The sequence below is a fragment of the Culex quinquefasciatus genome, chromosome 3 (genome assembly GCF_015732765.1).
Source record: "Culex quinquefasciatus strain JHB chromosome 3, VPISU_Cqui_1.0_pri_paternal, whole genome shotgun sequence".
NCBI lineage: Eukaryota > Metazoa > Arthropoda > Insecta > Diptera > Culicidae > Culex > Culex quinquefasciatus.
The window spans coordinates 159,212,465-159,234,081 of NC_051863.1; the positions used below are offsets into that span (position 1 = coordinate 159,212,465).

Consider the following 21,617-nt stretch of genomic DNA (forward strand, 5'->3'; position numbering starts at 1 on the left):
TGAATTGAATAATTGGGCAAACAATCCGGAAAATCGATTTTCTTGGTGCTTTGGGAAAATTGGGGAAGGATCCATAAGCTGCCGACTTATGAAAAATCTAAAAGAATATTGTAATTTTGAAAAACGATTGAATTTATGACCGAAAACTAGACATACATTTATAATGTCAGATGTAAAAATACGTCAAACAAAATTATAAAAAAGCTAACTGTTTTGTAAAATATTATAAAAATTTTCACGAAATACCGTATGCTTCAAAAACACTCAAATTTCCATAACTTGCAATATTGGCATTTTAATTTATTAGAGCTTTATTGTAAAATACTAAAATTTTCACAAAATATTTCTCGAAAATACTCAAAATTTAAAAATTTATAATATGGGTATCAAACGAAGTGAAAAAGTTTTTTTTAATGCTTTAATTATCACAAAATACCGTATTTTCTAAAATATTCAAGTCGAAAATGGATTTTCCGAAAAATGGTGCCATTTTGGAGCCAAGGGCGTAATATATAATGTTTGGCCCTTTTGAAATGTTTGTCTTGGTTTAAAAATTTTGAAAATATTTTTTTTCGAAAAGATCGGAAAATTTCACGAATGTTTCATATTTTAACATTGAAAATCGGACCATTAGTTGCTGAGATATCGACATTAGAAAATGGTGTGTTGTTTGGGTGAGACATAGAAAACATCAATTTTCCTGTTTTTTAACCTTTGCATGGCAATATCTCAGCAACTAAGGGTCTAAGGGTCGTATCAACAAAATTCAAAAATGCAAAATATAGAGAATTTTCTCAGCTTTTCAAAAATATTTTTCAAAAGTGGGTAAACATGTGTACTAATTTTTAAAAATGAAAAACTGCGACTATTTTCAAAAAAGTCACCTAAAAATGGCTATAACTTGAAAACGGTGCACTTTATCAAAATTTTATTAAAGTACTTTTTGATTGCAAATTTGATTTTACATCGAAAAATAAAGTTTACAAAATTTTTGCGACCAATTTTTTGATTTTTTGAAAAAATCAGTATTGATTCAAAAATTCATAACTCGCTCAAAGATTTTTTGCACAACCTGGAAATTTCTGAAAAATTTGCATTTGATGTCCTCTAAAACATATAAAAAAATAAAAAAAAAATAAAAATAGTTTTTTTTTGCAAATCAAGTTTTAGTGACAAAAAGTGAAAAAAAAATCACCAAAATTTTTTTACCGTGCATAATTTTTTTTCAGTGTAGTCCATATCTATACCTACAACTTTGCCGAAGACACCAAATCGATCAAAAAATTCCTTCAAAAGATACAGATTTTTGAATTTTCATGCATCATTTTTGTATGGCCAGCTGCCAAATTTGTATGGAAAATTATATGGACAAACTAATGTTGCAAAATGGCTTCTTTGGGCATACCGATGGCACTAAAAAAGTTTCAGTCGGATTAAAAAATACAAAAATTAAAATTGAAGAAAAAAGACCGATTTCGTAGAGAATTGCTCTTTATTGTAAAATACTAAAATTTTCACAAAATATTTTTCGAAAATACTCAAAATTTCATAATTTATAATATGGGTTCAAACGACGCGAAATAGTTTTTTGTAATGCTAAAATTATCACAAAATACCGTATTTTCTAAAATACTCAAATTTATATAATTTGCAATGCAGAGTGGTCCAGAACGCAAAATTAAGTGGAAAATGGATTTTCCGAAAAATGGTGCCATTTTGGAGCTTTAGTGTCTTCAAAAGAGTTTTTGCATATGGAAAGGGACAACTTTTGGTTTGGTTGGAAATAACGGTGGTTCACTATTAGGGTGATTTTGAAAATCTAACTTTTCAGGAATATTTTTGGGATTTTTTTTGTCTTATAGAAAGTTGTTGGACTTGCCATTCCAAGCAACTTTGTCGAAGACACCAACATTTTATCTCGTAATCTACGCCTTCTACGACCAAATTTATAGAAAGCATCTGAGCAAACCTTCAAAAATCAGTTTTTTGAACGTGGCAATTCAGGGTTAAGTTTTAGAGAAAAGTGGTATTCGGGGCACTTTTAGAGCTCTAAAAAACAGACATTTTTATTTCTTGACAAGTCAATTTGGGCTGGACGGTCAAAAGTTACAGCGATTTTAATGTAAAAAAGATGCAAATTTAAAACTTAAATATCTCGAAAAGGCGCAAGCCAAATTTTCCAGCACTACAAACGCTGAAAAAATCTCAGGGGTGTTTTTCTTTAAACTCGAGATATCTTCATTTGAAAAAGCCTAATTTTCAAGGGAAAACCTTATGGGACCACCCAAACGAATTTTGAAAATTGTCCAAATATATGTTTTTCCATGTAATTTTGGCCCCTGAATCTGAATCTGTCCTCAGAATTGACCCAAAGAGTCGAACAATCAATATTTGGTCATATTTTGGGTTTCCATGTAAAATTATCATTTAAACCCAAAATATGACCAAAAACCAATTTTTCGACAATTTGGGTCAATTCTGAGGACAGATTCAGATTCAGCGGCCAAAATTACATGCCCAACTACTTTTTAGAAGCCAATAAATCCCAAATATATTCCTGAAAAGTTAGATTTTCAAAACCACCCTAATCGTGAACCACCCTAATTTTGAACCAAACCAAAAGCTGCCCTTTTCCATTAGCAACATTTATTTGAAGACACCAAAGCTCCAAAACGTCACAATTTTTCGGAAAATCAATTTTCCACTTAATTTTGCGTGTTCGATCACAAACTTCCGTTTTTTTTCAAAAATACTCAAATTTTCATAATTTGCAACATTTAATACGAAGCCAAATTTGGATGCTTTATAACTTTTATTAGAGATTTTTCGTAAAATACTAGAGTTTTCACTAATTACCGTATTTTTGAAAATACTCAAATTTTCAAAACTTGCAATAGCGAAAATTTGTGTGCTTTTTCATCTTTTATTAAAGATTCATTGCAAAGTACTTAAATTTTCACAAATTGACGTATTTTTGAAAATACTTCAATTTAAAAAAAAAATACTCAAATTGCAATATCGAAATTGTGTATGCTTTTGAACTTTTATAAGAGCTTTAAAAATCCATATTTTTCCAAAAAACTAAAATATTCACGATTTGCAATATGAGTACGATTCCAAATTTTGGATGCGATAATTTTATCGATTAACAACCTTGTTTTTTTTCTTAAAATTTACGTCTTTATTCAAAAAACTATCACTTTTTAAAATAGACATTTTTGAATATCAACATCTCAGTTTCGTATGGACAGCTGCCATAATTGTATGAAAGCGAGGAAAGAACAAATTGTGCAAAATACCTTTTTTTAGTAACAGGGAAGACTTCCAAAAAGTTTCACTTGATTTTTCTTATTTTTTTTTTGCTGTTTATGCATTCAGTTTTTTCAAAATTATTTTCGAATAGCAAAAAAATTAAAAATAAATTATGTTTGCTTAAATTTATTAAGGAACATTTTTGGTTCAGTTTTCTATGTCTTCGGCATTTTTTTTGTATTCTACCGTTTTGTCCATTTTACTTTTTTTACTATGTTTTTCCGTATGTTGGTAAATATTATAATTAACTATTATAACTATACCATTTGATTTGGGTAAATTTTTCTCTCACTGTGCAGAAAATTTACTTATTTAATTTATTCTTTTGTAAAATTCTAATGAATAATTTAATGCTGATAGTTTGATAATTTAGTTTTTATTTTTGTTTCATTTTCATTCAGTTTTATTGCTTGAAGCCTCTATTTTTTTTGGATGAATTTTTCTTTTTATTTTTTTTTGCTTTTACTAAGAAATAAAGGTTTAACATAATATTTGAACACGAAACAAATGAGTTGAAGTAGAACATATTTTAAAATTAACATTTGAGGTTGGTCTTGCTATGCATTCTGCAAAATTCATCCCCAAAATGTATTGATTTTTCCAGCACACATTTATGCAACATTAAATAAAAGAAAAATGTGCACGCCAACAACACCATTAAAAAAATTGCTGATCCTGACAAAACTTCCCATCTCCTGCACCATTTTAGCTCAGTCTGGACCCGGGTGTTTTTTTTTGGTTATATCTCGCCGCATCCCTGGAAAATTTCAAATTAATACTGCTTGACATTATCGCACTACTCCACCCTTTCCCCTACCCCCGACTCCTCCCTGTGTAAAAAAAGGAGCCGCCAAAAATGGGTGGCCCCTGCCAATAATTCGGCCTCATTTGAATATCTGGGCGAGGCCCGGGAGACCCGCAGATTCGGGTTCCCAAAATTTAACAAAATGCCCCCCGAAAAAAAAGAATGAAAAAAAAAAAAAAAAAAAAAAACGGTGGGCCTCCAAAAAAGCATACATTATTTCCGTCCTCCCCAACCCCCCCTCGAAGGAAGAGAGTGGAAGGGCAAACTAGGTGGTAGCGAATTTCATATTATAATAATTATTTTTATTGAATACTGACGGCTGGCTGGATGAAAAAAAATTGGCTCCCTGGAGGGAGGATGGGAGAGGGGGTTCCAAAGTACACAAAAAAGTGCACGCCATTTTTATTTTATTTTGGACATTTTTTTAAACTATGTGATTGCTGGAGTGGGGGATTGTGGAATGTGGTGGGTGGTTACTCTGTTTTTGTCTATTTCATAATAGGGAACACTTGTCCAAAATTTAACTTTTTAACTTGTATTGTTGTTCAAACACAAACCATTCCAACGAATCATCCTAACGGTTAACTTTACACAGTAGGTCTGGCCGTAGAAAAGAAGGGGGTTAGGAGTGACCGTCTCAGCACTCTCTGTACTCTTGGCATTCGAGGAGAGTAGAATTCAGAGTAGTGTAGAGTCGAGTTGAGAGTAGTGTAGAGTCGAGTTCAGAGTAGTGTAGAGTCGAGTTCAGAGTAGAGTGGAGTTCAGCGTAGAGTTCAGAGTAGGGTAGAGTTCAGAGTAGAGTAGAGTTCAGAGTAGAATAGAGTTCAGTGTAGAGTCGAATTCAGAGTAGTGTAGAGTCGAGTTCAGAGTAGTGTAGAGTCGAATTCAGAGTAGTGTAGAGTCGAATTCAGAGTAGTGTAGAGTCGAGTTCAGAGTAGTGTAGAGTCGAATTCAGAGTAGTGTAGAGTCGAGTTCAGAGTAGTGTAGAGTCGAATTCAGAGTAGTGTAGAGTCGAGTTCAGAGTAGTGTAGAGTCGAATTCAGAGTAGTGTAGAGTCGAGTTCAGAGTAGTGTAGAGTCGAGTTCAGAGTAGTGTAAAGTCGAGTTCAGAGTAGTGTAGAGTCGAGTTCAGAGTATTGTAGAGTCGAGTTCAGAGTAGTGTAGGGTAGAGTTCAGAGTAGAGTGGAGTTCAGCGTAGAGTTCAGAGTAGGGTAGAGTTCAGAGTAGAGTAGAGTTCAGAGTAGAATAGAGTTCAGTGTAGAGTCGAGTTCAGAGTAGTGTAGAGTCGAGTTCAGAGTAGTGTAGAGTCGAGTTCAGAGTAGTGTAAAGTCGAGTTCAGAGTAGTGTAGAGTCGAGTTCAGAGTAGTGTAGAGTCGAGTTCAGAGTATTGTAGAGTCGAGTTCAGAGTAGTGTAGAGTCGAGTTCAGAGTAGTATAAAGTCGAGTTCAGAGTAGAGTGGAGTCCAGCGTAGAGTTCAGAGTAGGGTAGAGTTCATAATAGAGTAGAGTTCAGAGTAGAGTACAGTTCAGAGTAGAGTACAGTTCAGAGTAGAGTAGAGTTCAGATTTGAGTAGAGTTCACAGTAGATTGTAGAGTCGAGTTCAGAGTAGTGTAGAGTCGAGTTCAGAGTATTGTAGAGTCGAGTTCAGAGTAGTGTAAAGTCGAGTTCAGAGTAGCGTAGAGTCGAGTTCAGAGTAGTGTAGAGTCGAGTTCAGAGTATTGTAGAGTCGAGTTCAGAGTAGTATAAAGTCGAGTTCAGAGTAGAGTGGAGTCCAGCGTAGAGTTCAGAGTAGGGTAGAGTTCAGAGTAGGGTAGAGTTCAGAGTAGAGTAGAGTTCAGAGTAGAGTACAGTTCAGAGTAGAGTAGAGTTCAGATTTGAGTAGAGTTCACAGTAGATTGTAGAGTCGAGTTCAGAGTAGTGTAGAGTCGAGTTCAGAGTAGTGTAGAGTCGAGTTCAGAGTATTGTAGAGTCGAGTTCAGAGTAGTGTAAAGTCGAGTTCAGAGTAGTGTAGAGTCGAGTTCAGAGTAGTGTAGAGTCGAGTTCAGAGTAGTATAAAGTCGAGTTCAGAGTAGAGTGGAGTCCAGCGTAGAGTTCAGAGTAGAGTAGAGTTCAGAGTAGAGTACAGTTCAGAGTAGAGTAGAGTTCAGATTTGAGTAGAGTTCACAGTAGAGTAGAGTTCAGTGTAGAATAGAGTTAAGATTAGAGCAGAGTTCAGGGTAGAGTAGAGTTCAGTGTAGAGTAGAGTTCAGAGTAGAATCGAGTTCAAAGAAGAAAAGAGTTCAGAGTAGAGTAGAGAGTGAGAGACATCTCCCAAAACGAAGCTCTCAACTCAACTGTTATCAATTGCCATCGCCTGGTTAATTTCCCCTAGGAGCGAACAAAAAAAAACAAGCCAGTATCACTCAACCCGTTAAGTCATCTACCCTGGGGAGATTTTCCCTCCTCCAGCCTCCCTCCGAAAAGCGCCCAATTGAAATGTCACCCCCTCACTAACGTGGGCGGATGGATGGGAATTGGGAAGGGATGATGACGGGGCGCGCGAATGTTATTAAGCTTCAATTTATGTTGATGGTAAGCGGCACACGTACACCGGCACACATACACTGGAGTTTTTGGAGTTATGGTGGTGGTGTGCTACACGACACAGACAAAGAGCTGTAGATTCAGGTCAGGACATCGTCAGGTTAGGGATAGGGTTTCGCACGTTATTTCTTGTTGTTGTTGACTTGAAGTTGATGTCAATGGTTGTCAAGATCGTGCACAGATAGGTTAAAACATTTCTAGGTTAACATCATTGCTTTTATTTCATAACATGTACTTCCTTTGTTCGCTTGAAGTTACCAGTTAAAGGTAATAAAATTGATAAAAAACGTAAAAACGCAAGTTTTCACGATGAAAACGTCACTGTCACCAGCTCATACAATGACAATGACGAAAATGATTGCCGATGTCTCGCGTTGCACGCGTAACTGCTCAAGGGTTTTGGCGTATAATTTTGGGTGACCGCACACCGTATTTTTTTCCTTGCTCTGCCGCTGTGAGTTTGCTGTGAAAGTGGACAGGTGTGACAGAGGACACAGTCCACAGGGTAATGGTCGGCTGTAAATTGCTAAACAAGTGCGTGGTTGAACTTTTTTTTTATAACTGCTTTGCCGGAAGGATGTTTTGCTGTGAGATGTAACTGGTTGAAATGTTGACACCTTTTCGTTAGTGTTTTTATTATTCAAAAATATTTAAAAAATAAATAGAAAAAATCAGGGATAGTCTTCTTATTCTGATTATAATTCCAAAGTTATTTTTAGAAAAAAATCCTGTAAATATTGGGCAAAACACAAACACAAAAAAAAACAAAATAACAAAATAATGTAATTTTTGTTAACTATTCCTGTTCGCATTCGAGATTTGAACCGGAGCACTTTGGGTGAGAGTATAACTCTTTTACCTACCTGCCACGAGCAGGGCTGCTGGATCAAAATTTCAAACATCTTGCCAAGTGCCAATAAAATATCGACAAAAATGTGTAAGGGTCGAAGCTGCCGATTTTGTTTAAAAAAAAATGAATTTGTCAGCTTAAAATTATAATTGTGTTATAATGTATAATGTGTATGTATAAATTGGATTGTTTACAGGCTTAAAATTAAAAAAATTGGCAAAACCTGTGAAAATATGGAGGATATACATAAACATTGTGAAATATTTACAACGGCCTTTTTGCCTTCCTCACTTTACTGAGGAAAGGCTATAAAATCACTCGAAAAATGAACTTTTTAGTTAGACCTCCTAGACCTACCTTCATTTGTACATATCGACTCAGAATCACCAGCTGAGCAAATGTCTGTGTGTTTGGCTGTATGTAGACATGTGTACCAAATCAATGTCACTGGAATATCTTGTCACAGGTTCAACCGATTTTGGCCGGAATGGTTTTAATCGATCCGTCTTAACGTCCCCTAAGTTGCTATTTAAATTCATGCAGTTTAATCATGTATTTAAAAAGTTATAATAAAAAAACTGTTTCATATTAAATTAAAATTATGGTAAAAAGGGTGGTTTTATCATGAAACCCTCACATGTTATATATTTTTAGAAAGCATATGAGAAGACCTTTCTTGTGGATTAATAATTTTCAAGATCTGACTTACCTATCTAAAATTACAAGCAGTTTAAAAAATGGTCTGAATTTACATAACCTCAAATGGTCCCGTCTGATCGCCACATAAAAAGCCTTGTAGAGGGATGCCATTTTTCTGAAAGGTGGTGTCTGTATAACCTTGACAAAAAGTCTGTAGGAAGTCTATTTTTTTTTACTCGTCACTTATTTTTATTAGGACCTCTTAGGTGCTGCGATCACGTTAGGGGAGATCCATAAACCACTGGACACTTTAGGGGATTGTAATCACTCTATAAATGAGAGGAAGGCACCAACCACCTAAAGCATAAGCATAAGCATAGGTGCCCACCCGCAGTTGCTACTCCGTTATTGACCAGGACCTCCAAAAGTTACATCCACGAGCCGTGGAAGATGAGTGGGTGCTATCTTTCCTCGCTTCGCAACTTCTCAAAGGCCCCTATCATGCTGATCAATACCGGCGCCGGCCACGACCAGTGGTAGAGTCACGGGAGGAAGGCACCAACCACCTAAAGGTGGATTAAGTAACGTTTTATCATCAAATTCGAGTTCTTCCACCCCATTTTTATCAAATTTGGATTGTTGATTGCCCAATTATAACAAAATGCATTTTTTTCCAATATTTCAATACCGCCATCTTGAATTAAAAAAAATTCTATGTCACAATCAAAAATAAGATTTTTTGGTTCGCTTATCCGAAGATTTGGTTATTCGAAGCCTTCGGATAATCAAGACTCTAGACTGTATTTGAATTGTTATAAATGCAAGAAGACTGCGCTCCTTCCCGAGCAGACTTGGGAATAACATTTTTTGATATTTGAAAATACTTGGCAAATAACATTTTATGTTATTTATAACAAGATTTGTTATTAATCGTTATGTTTTTTTATTGGATTGTTGTTGTAAGGACAAACAAATAACATTTTTAGTTATTTTTCGAACAAATTTTTGTTATTATTTTTTGTTATTTTAACAACTAATCCGATCATTACAATAACAGTTGAAGTTATTCTTCCATAACAAAACATGTTATTCCCAAGTTATTTTTGCTTTCAATAAATAAATGCTTCGTTCATAAAATGCAAAACAAAAATCATTAAAAAAAGATCTTATAAGCATTGGACACAAGGACACCTAAACATTTAAAAAAAATCAGGTTGGAAGATGTGGTATGTGAGGGAAAGTTTGGCTGTGTTTTTTACTGACATTTAATTTATTTTGTGTGAGAATATGTATGCATACTTTTTTTTGTAATGTCTCAGATTACGCATCTTCGCATTTTTTTACAATTTAAGTGTCAATGGTAAAATTTTAAAGCAGAAAAAAAGTAAAAGTGAAAATAGGAAGAAAAAACCTAAAAGGTAGGAAACAAACCTGAAATAAGGAAGACAAAAATCAAATCAAAATACTTAAAACTAATCAAGAAAAATAGAAGAACAAGAGAAGTTTTTCTAGAAAACAAAAATTACTCAAAATAACACGAAAAAAGAGGGTAAAACAAAAAAAATCTTTTATAACATAATTCGATATAATTAATAATTATTTAACATTTAGTTTTGAAACTTTAATGAAGTAGGCACTATTTGGCTTTTAACATTTTTTTTTAATTTTGAACAACATGTCGAGAAAAGACACTGTAACACCGTAACAAAAAAAATCATTATTTTATCGATAGGAGAAATTCAAATACAGTCCAGAACTATCCGAAGTTTCGATTATCCCAAGTTTCGATTATCCAAAGTTCGATTATCCGATGGTTTGCATGGGACTTCGGATAATCGAATCACGAACAATTTTTTTCCTTTTTATTTTCTTGTTTTTAACATCAAATTCGAATTCTGCGACCCAATTTTGGTCAAATTTGAATGTTTGATTGCCTTTTAAATAAAAAAAAATGTATTTTTTTTCAATATTTCATCATCATTTTCGTCGCCATCTTGGATTTTAAAATTCTAGGTCACTCTTGAGTAGATTAAGAGCCATACTTAAGGGGTTACATACATGTTGAAAATCACAAAATTTCATGTTCCAGAAAATTTATTCAATCCACTGTAGATATGATTTTCAATCACTCCTGAAAGTTTCATGAAGATATTCCATGATTAAACTGAGTAAGAGATGATTTACGCTCAAAATTTTGCCATGCGCAAAGCGAACTGTCAAACTTTGTGAACGTTTTTCTCTAAACGCCGAGTTGATTTACGGGTGCCATGATATCTCGAGATGGGATGGACCAAACTGGCTGAAATTTGAGGTGAAGACTTGCAAGACATATTTCGTGTTTATGACGAAGCCCGATTTTGAAATTTTGCATTTTTAAAAAATACAAAAATCAAAAACTGACGATTTTTTATATGAAAAACACAGAAATATTTTTATCTTTTTTTCAAATATTTTTTTTGAAAACTCGGGCTTCGTCATGCACACAGGACCAGTTTAACGAGGCTTCACCAAAATTTTGAGCCGATATGGTCAAAGCAGTGTTGAGATATCGTGGCACCCGTTTTTTTGAAACTGCTAACTTCAAATATCTATATCTCGGCAATTATAGAACCAAATGTTTTCAAATTTATTTTGATAATAGTTGAAAATATTTATTTTAATGCCCTTAAAACAGATTTAAAAAAAGTTTAAGTGTGTGCTCAAACCAACCTCTGAAAATTTTGTCGATTTACATGTATGTAGCTTAAAAACAAAAAAAATAAGAATGTGAAATTTTTTTTTCGTGTTTCGATTTTCCGAAGTGAAATTTTGCCAAGGCCTTCCGATAATCGAGTCCGGACTGTACACATTTTCGGCACGCAAAGCTTTCCGACCCATGAAAATTTAAACACATTTTAAAACTATATGCAAATATGCAAATTTTGACACCATGGCTAGTAATTTCAATTTTTATTCTTTTTTTAAATTCTAACTTCGTTGCCAACCAGCGCAATCTGTCGGAGACAGACATTTTTTTACATTCCAACCAGGGTTGCCAGATAAATCTGGGGATGCCAGATTTTTCAAGTGTCAGCCAGAATAAAGATTCTTCCTGTGTCAGATATTGACAGATTTTGCCAGATTTTTCACTTCATGCTTATTTTGAACAAATTTAATTGAATATAAAAAATGGTTGTGTATTTCTTAAAGAAAATGTAAAATTAAGATTTTCAGGCCATAACATCAGTTAAACCGTCTGAATTTAGCAAACTTTTGAATGTATTCATATTTTGACCTGGTAACCCTGATTCCAACTCCCAATCCCTTGAAAAAGCTGCAACGTTAACTTCAACTCACTGGTTCTTCCCGGGCAGACGGTAATAACAAAATTCATGCCATTTCAATAACAAATACTGTTAAAATAACAAAAAATGTTATGGATTCTTCTTGAAAAATCAATTTTTGCTTAAGGATTTAATAACAGTTTATGTTATCATAACAAAATTTGTTATTGGTCTGATATTGGTAGACAGCCAAAACAACTTTGCAATAACATTTTTTGTTATGGAAGAATACCTCCAACTGTTATTGGGATGATCGGATTAGTTGTTAAAATAACAAAAAATAATAACAAAGATTTGTTCGAAAAATAACTAAAAATGTGATAAGTCTGTTATTACAATAACAATCCAATAACAAAAAAATCATAACGACGAATAACAAATCTTGTTATAAATAACATTAAATGTTATTGGCCTAGTATTTTCAAATATCAGAAAATGTTATTACCAAGTTATTACCGTCTGCTCGGGTTGGGCATGACGCTGTCTATAATATCCTAGAACTTTGCGGAACTCGATCTGATCAAGTCTGTATTTTTTGCGAACCAAACCTCGTTCCAACTTTCTTTGCGCGTGTAAAAAACATTCGCCCAAAATTCCGCGGATGGTCCCGATTGATTGAGTTATGCCCGAGAATCAGCGAGTTGAAGTAACCGTTCCAACTTTTATGGGAGGCTTGTTCGAAATGCCATCTTATGATGGTGGCGCCATCGATGTTGACGGTGGTTCATTGCGGAACTACGGCTTGTCATAATTTGAATTTAAATTGACCGTTGTATTATTTGTTTTGTGTATTCTATCTATGCCCAACTCTATGTACGGTTCTATTCATGTGTATTCACTGCTAACCTACTTCAAAACAACAACATAAAAATCATGTTATGTTTCTCTGTGTTCGTGCTCAATTGTTTCCCACCTTAAACTGTGCAAAGTGGCACCCTCGCAATAAAAAAAAAGTTCAACCTCAATTAGTTGTGCATTTTTCCGCGGGTGTGGTGCTAAAACTTGTGTGCGAGAGTGGTTTCCGATTAATTCCAGCCTAATGGTCCGTGGAAATAGTCAAAACACTCTTCCAAGCCCACGTGCAACAACTACCCAAATGCAAATATTCACTCAAACTCGCAACTCGCCAATTGATATGCGTTAACGCGTTCGCAAACAAGGCTTGCAAAAATAATAAAAAAAAAAGAACGAAACGCACTCGAATCAAAAAATAAATAACCCTCAAATCATGATCATCCTCATCACCATCATCAGTCATCAGCTCGGGTGCGCCCTGCAATCAAAGTGGTGTTGTGTGTCATCTGGTTTTCCCGATTACCAAAAAAAAAAAAAATTGGAACCCCGCGAGTTTCCCCGAAAACTAACGGAATTTGTGTGTGTGTGTGCGTCGTCGTCGTCGTCGTCGTCGGTGTATCCTTTTTTCCAGGAGCCAAACAAAATGATGAAAAATCAACTCGAACCACCACCCAGCAAACAAAAAAAAAAAGTGTGGGTTGTAATGCCACCCCCCGGACCTCCACCCTCGAAAAAAAAAATGTGGGATCGAGGATACGTGCGTGCACCGGACATTCACACACAAACACACAGACTCACACTCGGAACCTTCAAAAAAAAGAGAGAGAGAGAGAGAAGAAGAGAGCTCGGTTTTTATTTGTTTTTTATTTGATTTTTTGGACGTTCGTTTTACGGCCAACCAACGCCCGCGGGAGGAAAAAAAAAGGCAACATTGCCCCTGGAAGGTAGGCAGCTGGCAGGACTCGCGCGCGCGCTCGGGACAGAAAGAGAGAGGGACAGTGAGCGAGAGAAGAGGGGAAGATCAGTGAGGCAGTGAGTGCAAATCGATTAATTAATCAAAAAGTTGAATGCACGCAGCAAAGTGCACCAATTGAAAATGTGCAAGAAAAAATGAAAACTGTGCAAGAGAGAGAGAGAGATAGAGAAACATTTTTAATTTTCCCAATTTTCATTAGTTTATGGGCGCGCGCGCGTGTGTGTGTTTCGAGCGCGCATTGTTGCCAAACGGCTGATTTTTTTTGTTGTTCGTTCGTTTGCCTCCGCTGGTAATTACGCGTGTCACATTTTTCCGCGATCGATGATGAGTTTTTTTTAATTCCTTCGCAAAACGAATAAGCAAGAAAAAATGAGTTAATGAAAAATGCAACAACTGGGACTTTTTTTGTCGGTCCCGGTGCAGTTTTCACCTACTCATCACCTCCCGCTCCGGCGGGCAGGCCCCAATTTCACGTTGATTGTGAAGTTTAGCTTAGTTTCTTGAACTTTTGACCACAAGTTGCGTCTCGGAACGATTTTGTCACAGCGAGGCGAAGCGAAATGTTGTACCGAAAAACTTTTGAACATTCAAACAAAAATCCAAAAAAGCAAATAATAATCAAGCTCTCTTGTTCCTTCTTTTTCCGTTCCCAGGTGGGCAATGGACGGTAATCGATACGAACTATTCGCGATTCGGAATCGCGTCGTGTCAGACAAACTTGGGCCTCCAGCAGCAGCAGCAGCAGCAGCAACAACAGCAACAACAACAGCAGCAGCAGCAACAGGCTCAACAACACGCCCAGCAACAGCACCACCAGCAGCAGCAAGCTGCGGCCCAGGCGGCTGCGGCGGCGGCCGTCACGAGTCAACAGGTGGCTCAGGTTCACCAGCAGGCGGCCGCGGCAGCTGCAGCAGCAGCGGCGGCAGCAGCCGTTCAGCAACAGCAGCAGCAGCAACACCACCAGGGCGATAGCCAATCGCTGAACAACAACGGCGGCAACAACAACAGCAACAGCAGCAATCCCCTGTCGAACGCCTCCACGAACAACTCGAACGCGCCAACGCCGCAGCCCACGACGCCAGTACAAATCTATCAGCATCCGTTCTCGCCGCAGATCATCTCCGTCAACCCGAACAACATGGTCAACAGCTACAGCTCGTCAAACATCTCGACGCCGACGTCACCCCAGGGCGGCAACGACTCGGCGGCGGCCGCAGCTGCCGCTGCCGCGATGGTCCACAGCGTGTACAGCCAGCAGGGCCAGGCCACCAACAACCAATCCCCGATCGGAACGGCGGGCAATGCCGCGACCGGCACCACAAGCGCCAGCGGGACCACAGCGATCCAACCGGTCAAGCGGAAACGGTCCGTCAACCCGCAAGGCGACGAAAACTTCCTGCGAGCCCTCGAAGCCGTACGATTCGGTGGCATTGGCTTCTGCAAGGCCGCCCGCCTCTACGGCGTCAACAACCGAACGCTTTGGCTCGAGTACAAAAAGCGTGGCTACCCCATCAGCAGGCCCAGCATCAAGAGCCGGATAAAGCTCGAGCCAAACATCTCCCCGCCACCGTCAACCACCCCCACCGGGGACGAAAACGCCTCCCTCGAACACTACGACACGTCCCTCTCCTCCCCAGCCCTCAACATGTCCCTGCACCAGCAGCAGCAACAGGCCCAGCAACAGCAGCAAGCCGCCCAGCAGCAACAAGCCGCCCAACAACAGGCCGCCCAACAACAAGCCCAGCAGCAAGCCCAACAACAGCAGCAACAGCAACAGTCCCAGCAGCACCAAACCTCGAACGAAAACGCCAGCGCAGCGGCGGCGGCAGCCGCAGCCGCCGCAGCAGTGGCCGCCTCGTCCGCCGCCGCCCCCCTCATGTGTCCACCCCATGCGCATCCGATGGGCGTGATGGGCTTCCTCGATACGCGCCACGTCGACTTTACGACGGCGACCGCGGCCGGCATCCACCAGATGTCGCGCCAGCGGTACCCGGACACGACCACGGTCAACATGAACACCGGCGCGGTCAACCTGCAGGGACTGAACTTTAACTCGATGTAAGCGCGACGAAGCGGCGGGGCGGGTTTCGACGCGGAAGGGAGCGGGAAGTCGGTGGGCGAACGCGAGCGGACTAGCTAGATGTGATTTTGATGAATTTTATTTTAGGACTTACATAATTGTGATCACTTGAGTGTGTATTTAGAAATTAATTACACCTTTCTGTGGCTAGCAATTTTTTAAATTGCATTGTTTAAAATTTTGAATGTCCTAAGTCAAAAGGTCTTGTTTACATGTTCGTGAAATGAATGAATAAAAACATCTTTATTATTATGGAATATAGTTCTTGTATTGATGCAATCATCGTCATCGAAAATATGTATTGAAATCTTCAGAAAAATCAAGAAAATGAAATTGCATGAGAAAAAAATCAGAATACCTGATTGATCATTAAAATTGTCCTCAAATGATCTGCTCATACGGAAGAAATCAATGGAATTTGCTAGCTACACAGTAAAAAAACATGGTAGGGGAACTATGCCCTTTCTCAGCCTATTTCTATTATCGGCCTATCAGCACTTTGATCATGAATTACAGCTTTTATAAAGTGTTTTTGACAATTCTGAAGTAATAAATAGCTCAAATAAAAGTGAGCAAGCAACTCTCCATTGTTGATACATCTGAAAATGTTGATTTAATAGCGGAAAATGGCAAAAGTGATGAGAATGGGTCGAACGGCTTAGTGTGATTAAAATGGGTATATTTCCCCTAGTACTACATTTAGATTGTACGCATTTCCAGGAGTAATATTGTCTTTCATGTTTGAAAAAAATGTGATTTTACCTCTAAAAATTAATAAATTTACTACGTTTTTTTCCGTCGACATTGAGGTAATTTTACATCAAAAATTAAGTAATATTAAACCTTCCAATTTCACACCTTCAAATTTACGATTGTTTTACTGTGTAGTTTATAGCTTTGTCTGAGGAAACTTTGATGCCCAATCTTAAATCAAGTTCAGAATGCTCTTGAGCAGGGTCAGCTCAAAACAGGAAAGTTGAAAATTTGACGATGTAAATTTACCTCTTTTCCAAGTAATTTTACCTGGATTATTGTTGAAATTGCATTTATAAAAAAAATAAACAGATTAAGATGTAAAATTATACAATCTGGGTCGGAACCAATTTTTTTCAATCCTTTTTACCACACAAATTTGCCAAAAACATGTAATCAATCAGAAAATTCCATTTAAAAAAGAGTGATTAGGGTAACAGCATCTAATTCCAGCGTGCCTCTAATGTTGGCAGGTCAGAACTTTGACATTCAATTAAAGCTAATTAAAAGCGTTTTCAACTGAAATCGAGTGATAAATAGCTCAATGATAAGTGAGCAAGCAAGTTTCTATCAAAAGTTTTGCAAAATTAGTTGTTTAAATAGTGAAAATCATCAAATTGGATGGAGTTAGGAGCAAGTGCTCAACCTGCCAAACATACGAGAATTTCCCCTACTTCCATGCTATATTTTTATGGACATTTCAAACATTCAAAAGCAAAAACAAAAATCAAACAATCGAATATTTTGGGAAGTATAACATGTTTACATTTTTAAGCAATATTACCTACATTTATGTGTAAAAAATAAAATTATACTGTAAAAGAGTTTGATGTAAAATGATACACTCTGTCTGGAAGAATTAGTTCCAAACAAAGGTTATTTTACATCAGAAACGGCTTAAAATTACTTACAGAAACGGCTTCAAATGACTTAATCAAGAAATCACAGAGATGTACTCCAGTAATCTGCGGTGAAATTTCGTTTTTTAATGTAATTTATATTTAGCACATCCCGGGCAGACGGTAACAACAAAATTCATGCCATTTCAATTACAAATATTGATAAACTAACAAAAAGTGATTTGGAATTTTCTTCAAAAATCCATTTTTGCATAAGAGTTTAATAACGGTTAATGTTATCCTAACATAATTTGTTATTGGTCTGATATTGGCTGAAAGCCAAAAAAACTTTGATATAACATTTTTTGTCATGGAAGATGATCGGATTAGTTGTAAAAATAACAAAAAATAATAACAAAGTTTTGATCGAAAAATAACTTAAAATGTTATTAGTCTGTTATTACAATATCAATCCAATAAAAAAAATCATAACGACGAATAACAAATCTTGTTATAACTAACATAAAATGTTATTGGCCTAGTATTTTCAATTATCGAAAAATGTTATTCCCAAGTTATTTCCGTCTGCTCGGGAATCTTGCTATAAATTACATAAAATGTTATTGGCCTAGTATTTTCAAATATCAAAAAATGTTATTTCCAAGTTATTTCCGTCTGTTCGGGATTAACTGAGTTTAATTGCAAAACATAGCTTTTGTCGTTATGAATACCTGGAAAGACAGTAATATCAAAATTCATGCTATTTCAATAACAAATACTGTTAAAATGAGAGAAAGTGTTATGGAATCTTCTCGATTTTTTTTGCATAGGGGTTTAATAACATTTTATGTTATCATAACTAAATTTGTTTTGAAAGAATACCTCAAAATGTTATTTGGATGATCGGATTAGTTGCAAAAAAATACAAAAAATTGTTCGAGGAATAACTAAAACTGTTATTAGTCTGTTATTACAATAACAATCCAATAACAAAAAAATCATAACGACGAATAAAAAATCTTGTTATAAATAACAATAAAATGTTATTGGTCTAGTATTTTCAAATATCAAAATATGTTATTCCCAAGTTATTTCCGTCTGCTCAAATATTTACTTTTAATAATTTTAATATGTATGCCAATTGCCGAGGTTTTTTGATTTCTTGTCTTCAGGAATTTTGTGGAATTAATAAGGACTATCAAGGTGCATCCTCATTAACTTTATTTTTTATAAAAAGTTTGACATAATTTTGTTAAGGTTACGAAAAGAAGGCTAAAGTAACAAAAAAATTGAGTAAGGCAACTTTTTTTTTTGGAAAATGTTGAAAATTCGTGTAAAAAATTAGTTTGTTTGTTGAAAAGTTAGCTTTGTGAAATTCGTTTGCGAAAAATTAACTGGAATCTGGAAGCTACTTTTTTCCTCTGGTTTCAAAGCGTATCAAACTAGACTGAATAAGTCCAAAGTTTCTACTGGTTCAGCGCAAGGCATATAGATTAGATAAGGTTAGGCGGATTTTCCAGCTGCAAAAAAAAAACAGTTAGCACGATAACCGAATTTCATATGGAGATTTAAAAAAAGTGAGAATTTGACCATTTTCTAGGCAAATTTCATCAGACATTTTTCGTAGGGTTATTTAGCATGCCAAACTGAAACCTGAAAATTTTCTTTTTTTTAATTTTTAGGTCCTCCAATCGGGAAATGCTTTAAAACATTTCTAGAGTTTTTTTAAGGACCTAAAAGCTATTGTGTTTCATATGTTTATAGGACCTATTACAAAAATCTAGATTTTTTCATTTTTCCTCTAATTTTTTTTTGATAAATTTTAGTTTTTTTCCCATACCAAAATTATGAGAAAAACTTGAATAAATTAATAAAATTTGTGGGATTTGTAAAATTTTGTGAGTAAAGTGAGAAAATATGTAAATAAATTGTGTACATTTGATTTGAATAGTACAATCGTAATGAAGGCTGAACAGAACAAACATCCTGTTTGCTAATAAATACTCGTTCTGGAAAAATACACAATTAATAATAAGAAAGCTCGTCCAATCGCTGCGCACCAATTTTCGCGTTATTCCGCGGAACCGATCCCACCTTGCTCTTCATCGCGAGGGGTCCACCCAAGACCGGATCAAGTGATATTGTGGGTTAATTTTAGCTAAAATTAACGTCTATCTAGAGCTGGGAAAGTAACTGTAAAAATTAAGAACAAAATCGTGAAAATTTCATCAAACCATTTTCTCTCACTCACAAGCAGGATCAAAATCGAGGGGATGAAGAACGGCGAAAAAGGTTTTAAAATTAAGAGAAGAAGAGAAGAACTCACAACCACACCTCGGCAATCACAAACACGCAAAGACAAGGGGTCATCAAATCACGTTAGCAAATCATTGTAGCAAGTATGCCATATTTATTGTCATATGTAAATGTCGCAAACCGTGAAAGAGGGTTCTGTTGTAGCTGGATTAACGCAGAGAAAGGTACATTTAAAGGCAGGAGAGGGAAGTTGTAAAAAGTGTTACATTCAATCAGAATAAAGCAAACAATAGGGAAAAAATTCCTCTGAGCAATCCCCAAACCCAGTGATGCGTTCGCTTCCACAAAAAATGCCCTCTTCCAAATACCGACACAACAGTAAATGTTTAAGCTGTCGAATTGCAAGCAAATTGATTTTTTTTTAACCTGCTGAGGACAGAACTTTCTGAAAACTATTATGTGCAATATAACTTGAGATTACTATTTATTTTTGATTTTCTGATTTGTTTTTCTATTCTTCTCATTAAAAATCGAGGTTCTTTCCCAGAGTGTCATTTTTGTGCATTGTTGTGTTTTCTCTATTCGAAAAACCCTCAAATCTGACACTTGTCTCATTTACTCATCCGAGAAGGTTTGGGTTTGATGGGAGAAGAGAGAGAGAAAAGAAAAAGTGGAAAGAGCGAAAAATGCACGAGAACGCACATCTGCAGGAAAGAGAGTTTGGTGAAAACTCTGCAACTCCATTTTCATTGTTTCTTTTTCTTGTATCAGATCCTTCCATGCACATGATTTTTCGCTTTTAAATAAAATAAAATTGAGTAGCAAATTTTGCCCATTTTTAGAATATTCAATCAAACATAATGTCGAAATGAAATCCCCCCCGAAAAAAAAAACATAAAAGAATCACTCACAAACCATCCCAGGACGAACGCATTCCGTGAGCAGCATGTAAAAAGGCAAAAAAAACCCGTCTGTTTCCATTAGTAAAACACGATTTCAGAGTCAGGTGAAAACCGAACGCGTGTGTTAGCTCACACACTCATTACTGTTTTGTTTTCGTATTTTTCTAGACGCAATTTAAGCAACAAAATCACACACTCACAAACACACACACGCATGAACTATAGATTCCTTACCAGAGAGAGATTTGTGAGAGAGCAAAGATGAAACGGCGTTGGGAGAGTACGGAAAACTCGCACTGATCTTTACTCTCTTTGTAAAATTAATAATAAACAAAATAAAAGTGAAAACAACAAAAAAATCAACACCGTAGTAGTGAAAATAGACTTTTTTGTTAACTCTTTTTTAGCAATTTAAATACATGTGTATATTTAACTAAATTAATGATTAAAAGAAAATCTTTAATGTCAATGAGATGAGATAGGATGATGTAACTGAGCAACTAAAGTAATGAAGTAAGTCGGAATGTGTAAGGAGGAGCAAGTAAATAAAAGTTAAACTATCTAGCGCTTAAGGTGGAAATATCAAACAGATCCGTGCAGGAAGTAAGGCTGGAGAACGGAAAGAGAGGAGGAAAAAATATACAATGGAAATTATTAAAATTGATAAAGCTAGAACACTAAGCATGTATAGTAAACTTATGAACAATATCTTCACAGTAAGTTTAATGCAAAACTATGCGAAATGACACTGTAAACTTACTTAAAGGAAAAGGAAAGTAAAAAAAAGAACATTTGAGCTAATCTGGAAAAGTAAACCACAACACACACACACATCCATGGAAAAAGCAAGTATTTACTTATGTGAATAATAAAATTAATTTAAAGAAAATCTAATAAAAGTAAATCGTGAAAAATCTTAGCACTGTCTTTGTTTTTTCTTCACTCGTGGGAATAGTAACTCGAATTTCGCTAATCCGAATGTGTTCCTTTAATTAAGACACTCATTTATCATTTGCAACCAGTAACATAACCAAACTTTTTGACTACCCCAGAAAATGTCAAATCTGTACAAAATTGTTATCGGATCTTTTATAGAAAAAGATCTCGTTGCAATTTTACACTGATTATCACATCAAAAATCAGAAATCACTCATTCATTTCCGATGAAATCGATGCCGATTGAAGCGCGCAATCACTCGTGAGCTACCGCGATTTGCTAGCTGATAGTAATATTGCCAATTTCTTGGCCTACTCGGTCTGTCGACGACAGTCACAAATGAATATGCTCAATTTACCAAAATACGTATTTTTTGATTTTCTAGATTTGTTGATATGTTTTAAGGGACGAAAATCCGCATTTTTTGAGCCATAGAGAAACATGGTCAAAAAATCTGCCGCCGAGCTATGATTTTTTGAAAAATTGTGATTTTTGAAAAAAATCGAAGTTTTATGCAAAAACAAGTTTGACGTTATTTTTTAATGCAAAATTGAATTTTCAATCGAAA

General features: G+C 36.1%; 1 protein-coding gene across 1 annotated transcript in view; it reads left to right on the plus strand.

The window, feature by feature from the left end:
- Positions 1-15,913, plus strand: part of LOC6052208 (myb-like protein AA) — a 78,227-nt gene extending 62,314 nt beyond the window's left edge. The window contains 2 exon segments of the mRNA XM_038266096.1: positions 12,773-12,777; positions 13,936-15,913. Coding sequence (XP_038122024.1) covers positions 12,773-12,777; positions 13,936-15,344 — 1,414 coding nt within the window. The 3' untranslated portion in view covers positions 15,345-15,913.
- Positions 15,914-21,617: the final 5,704 nt, after the last annotated feature.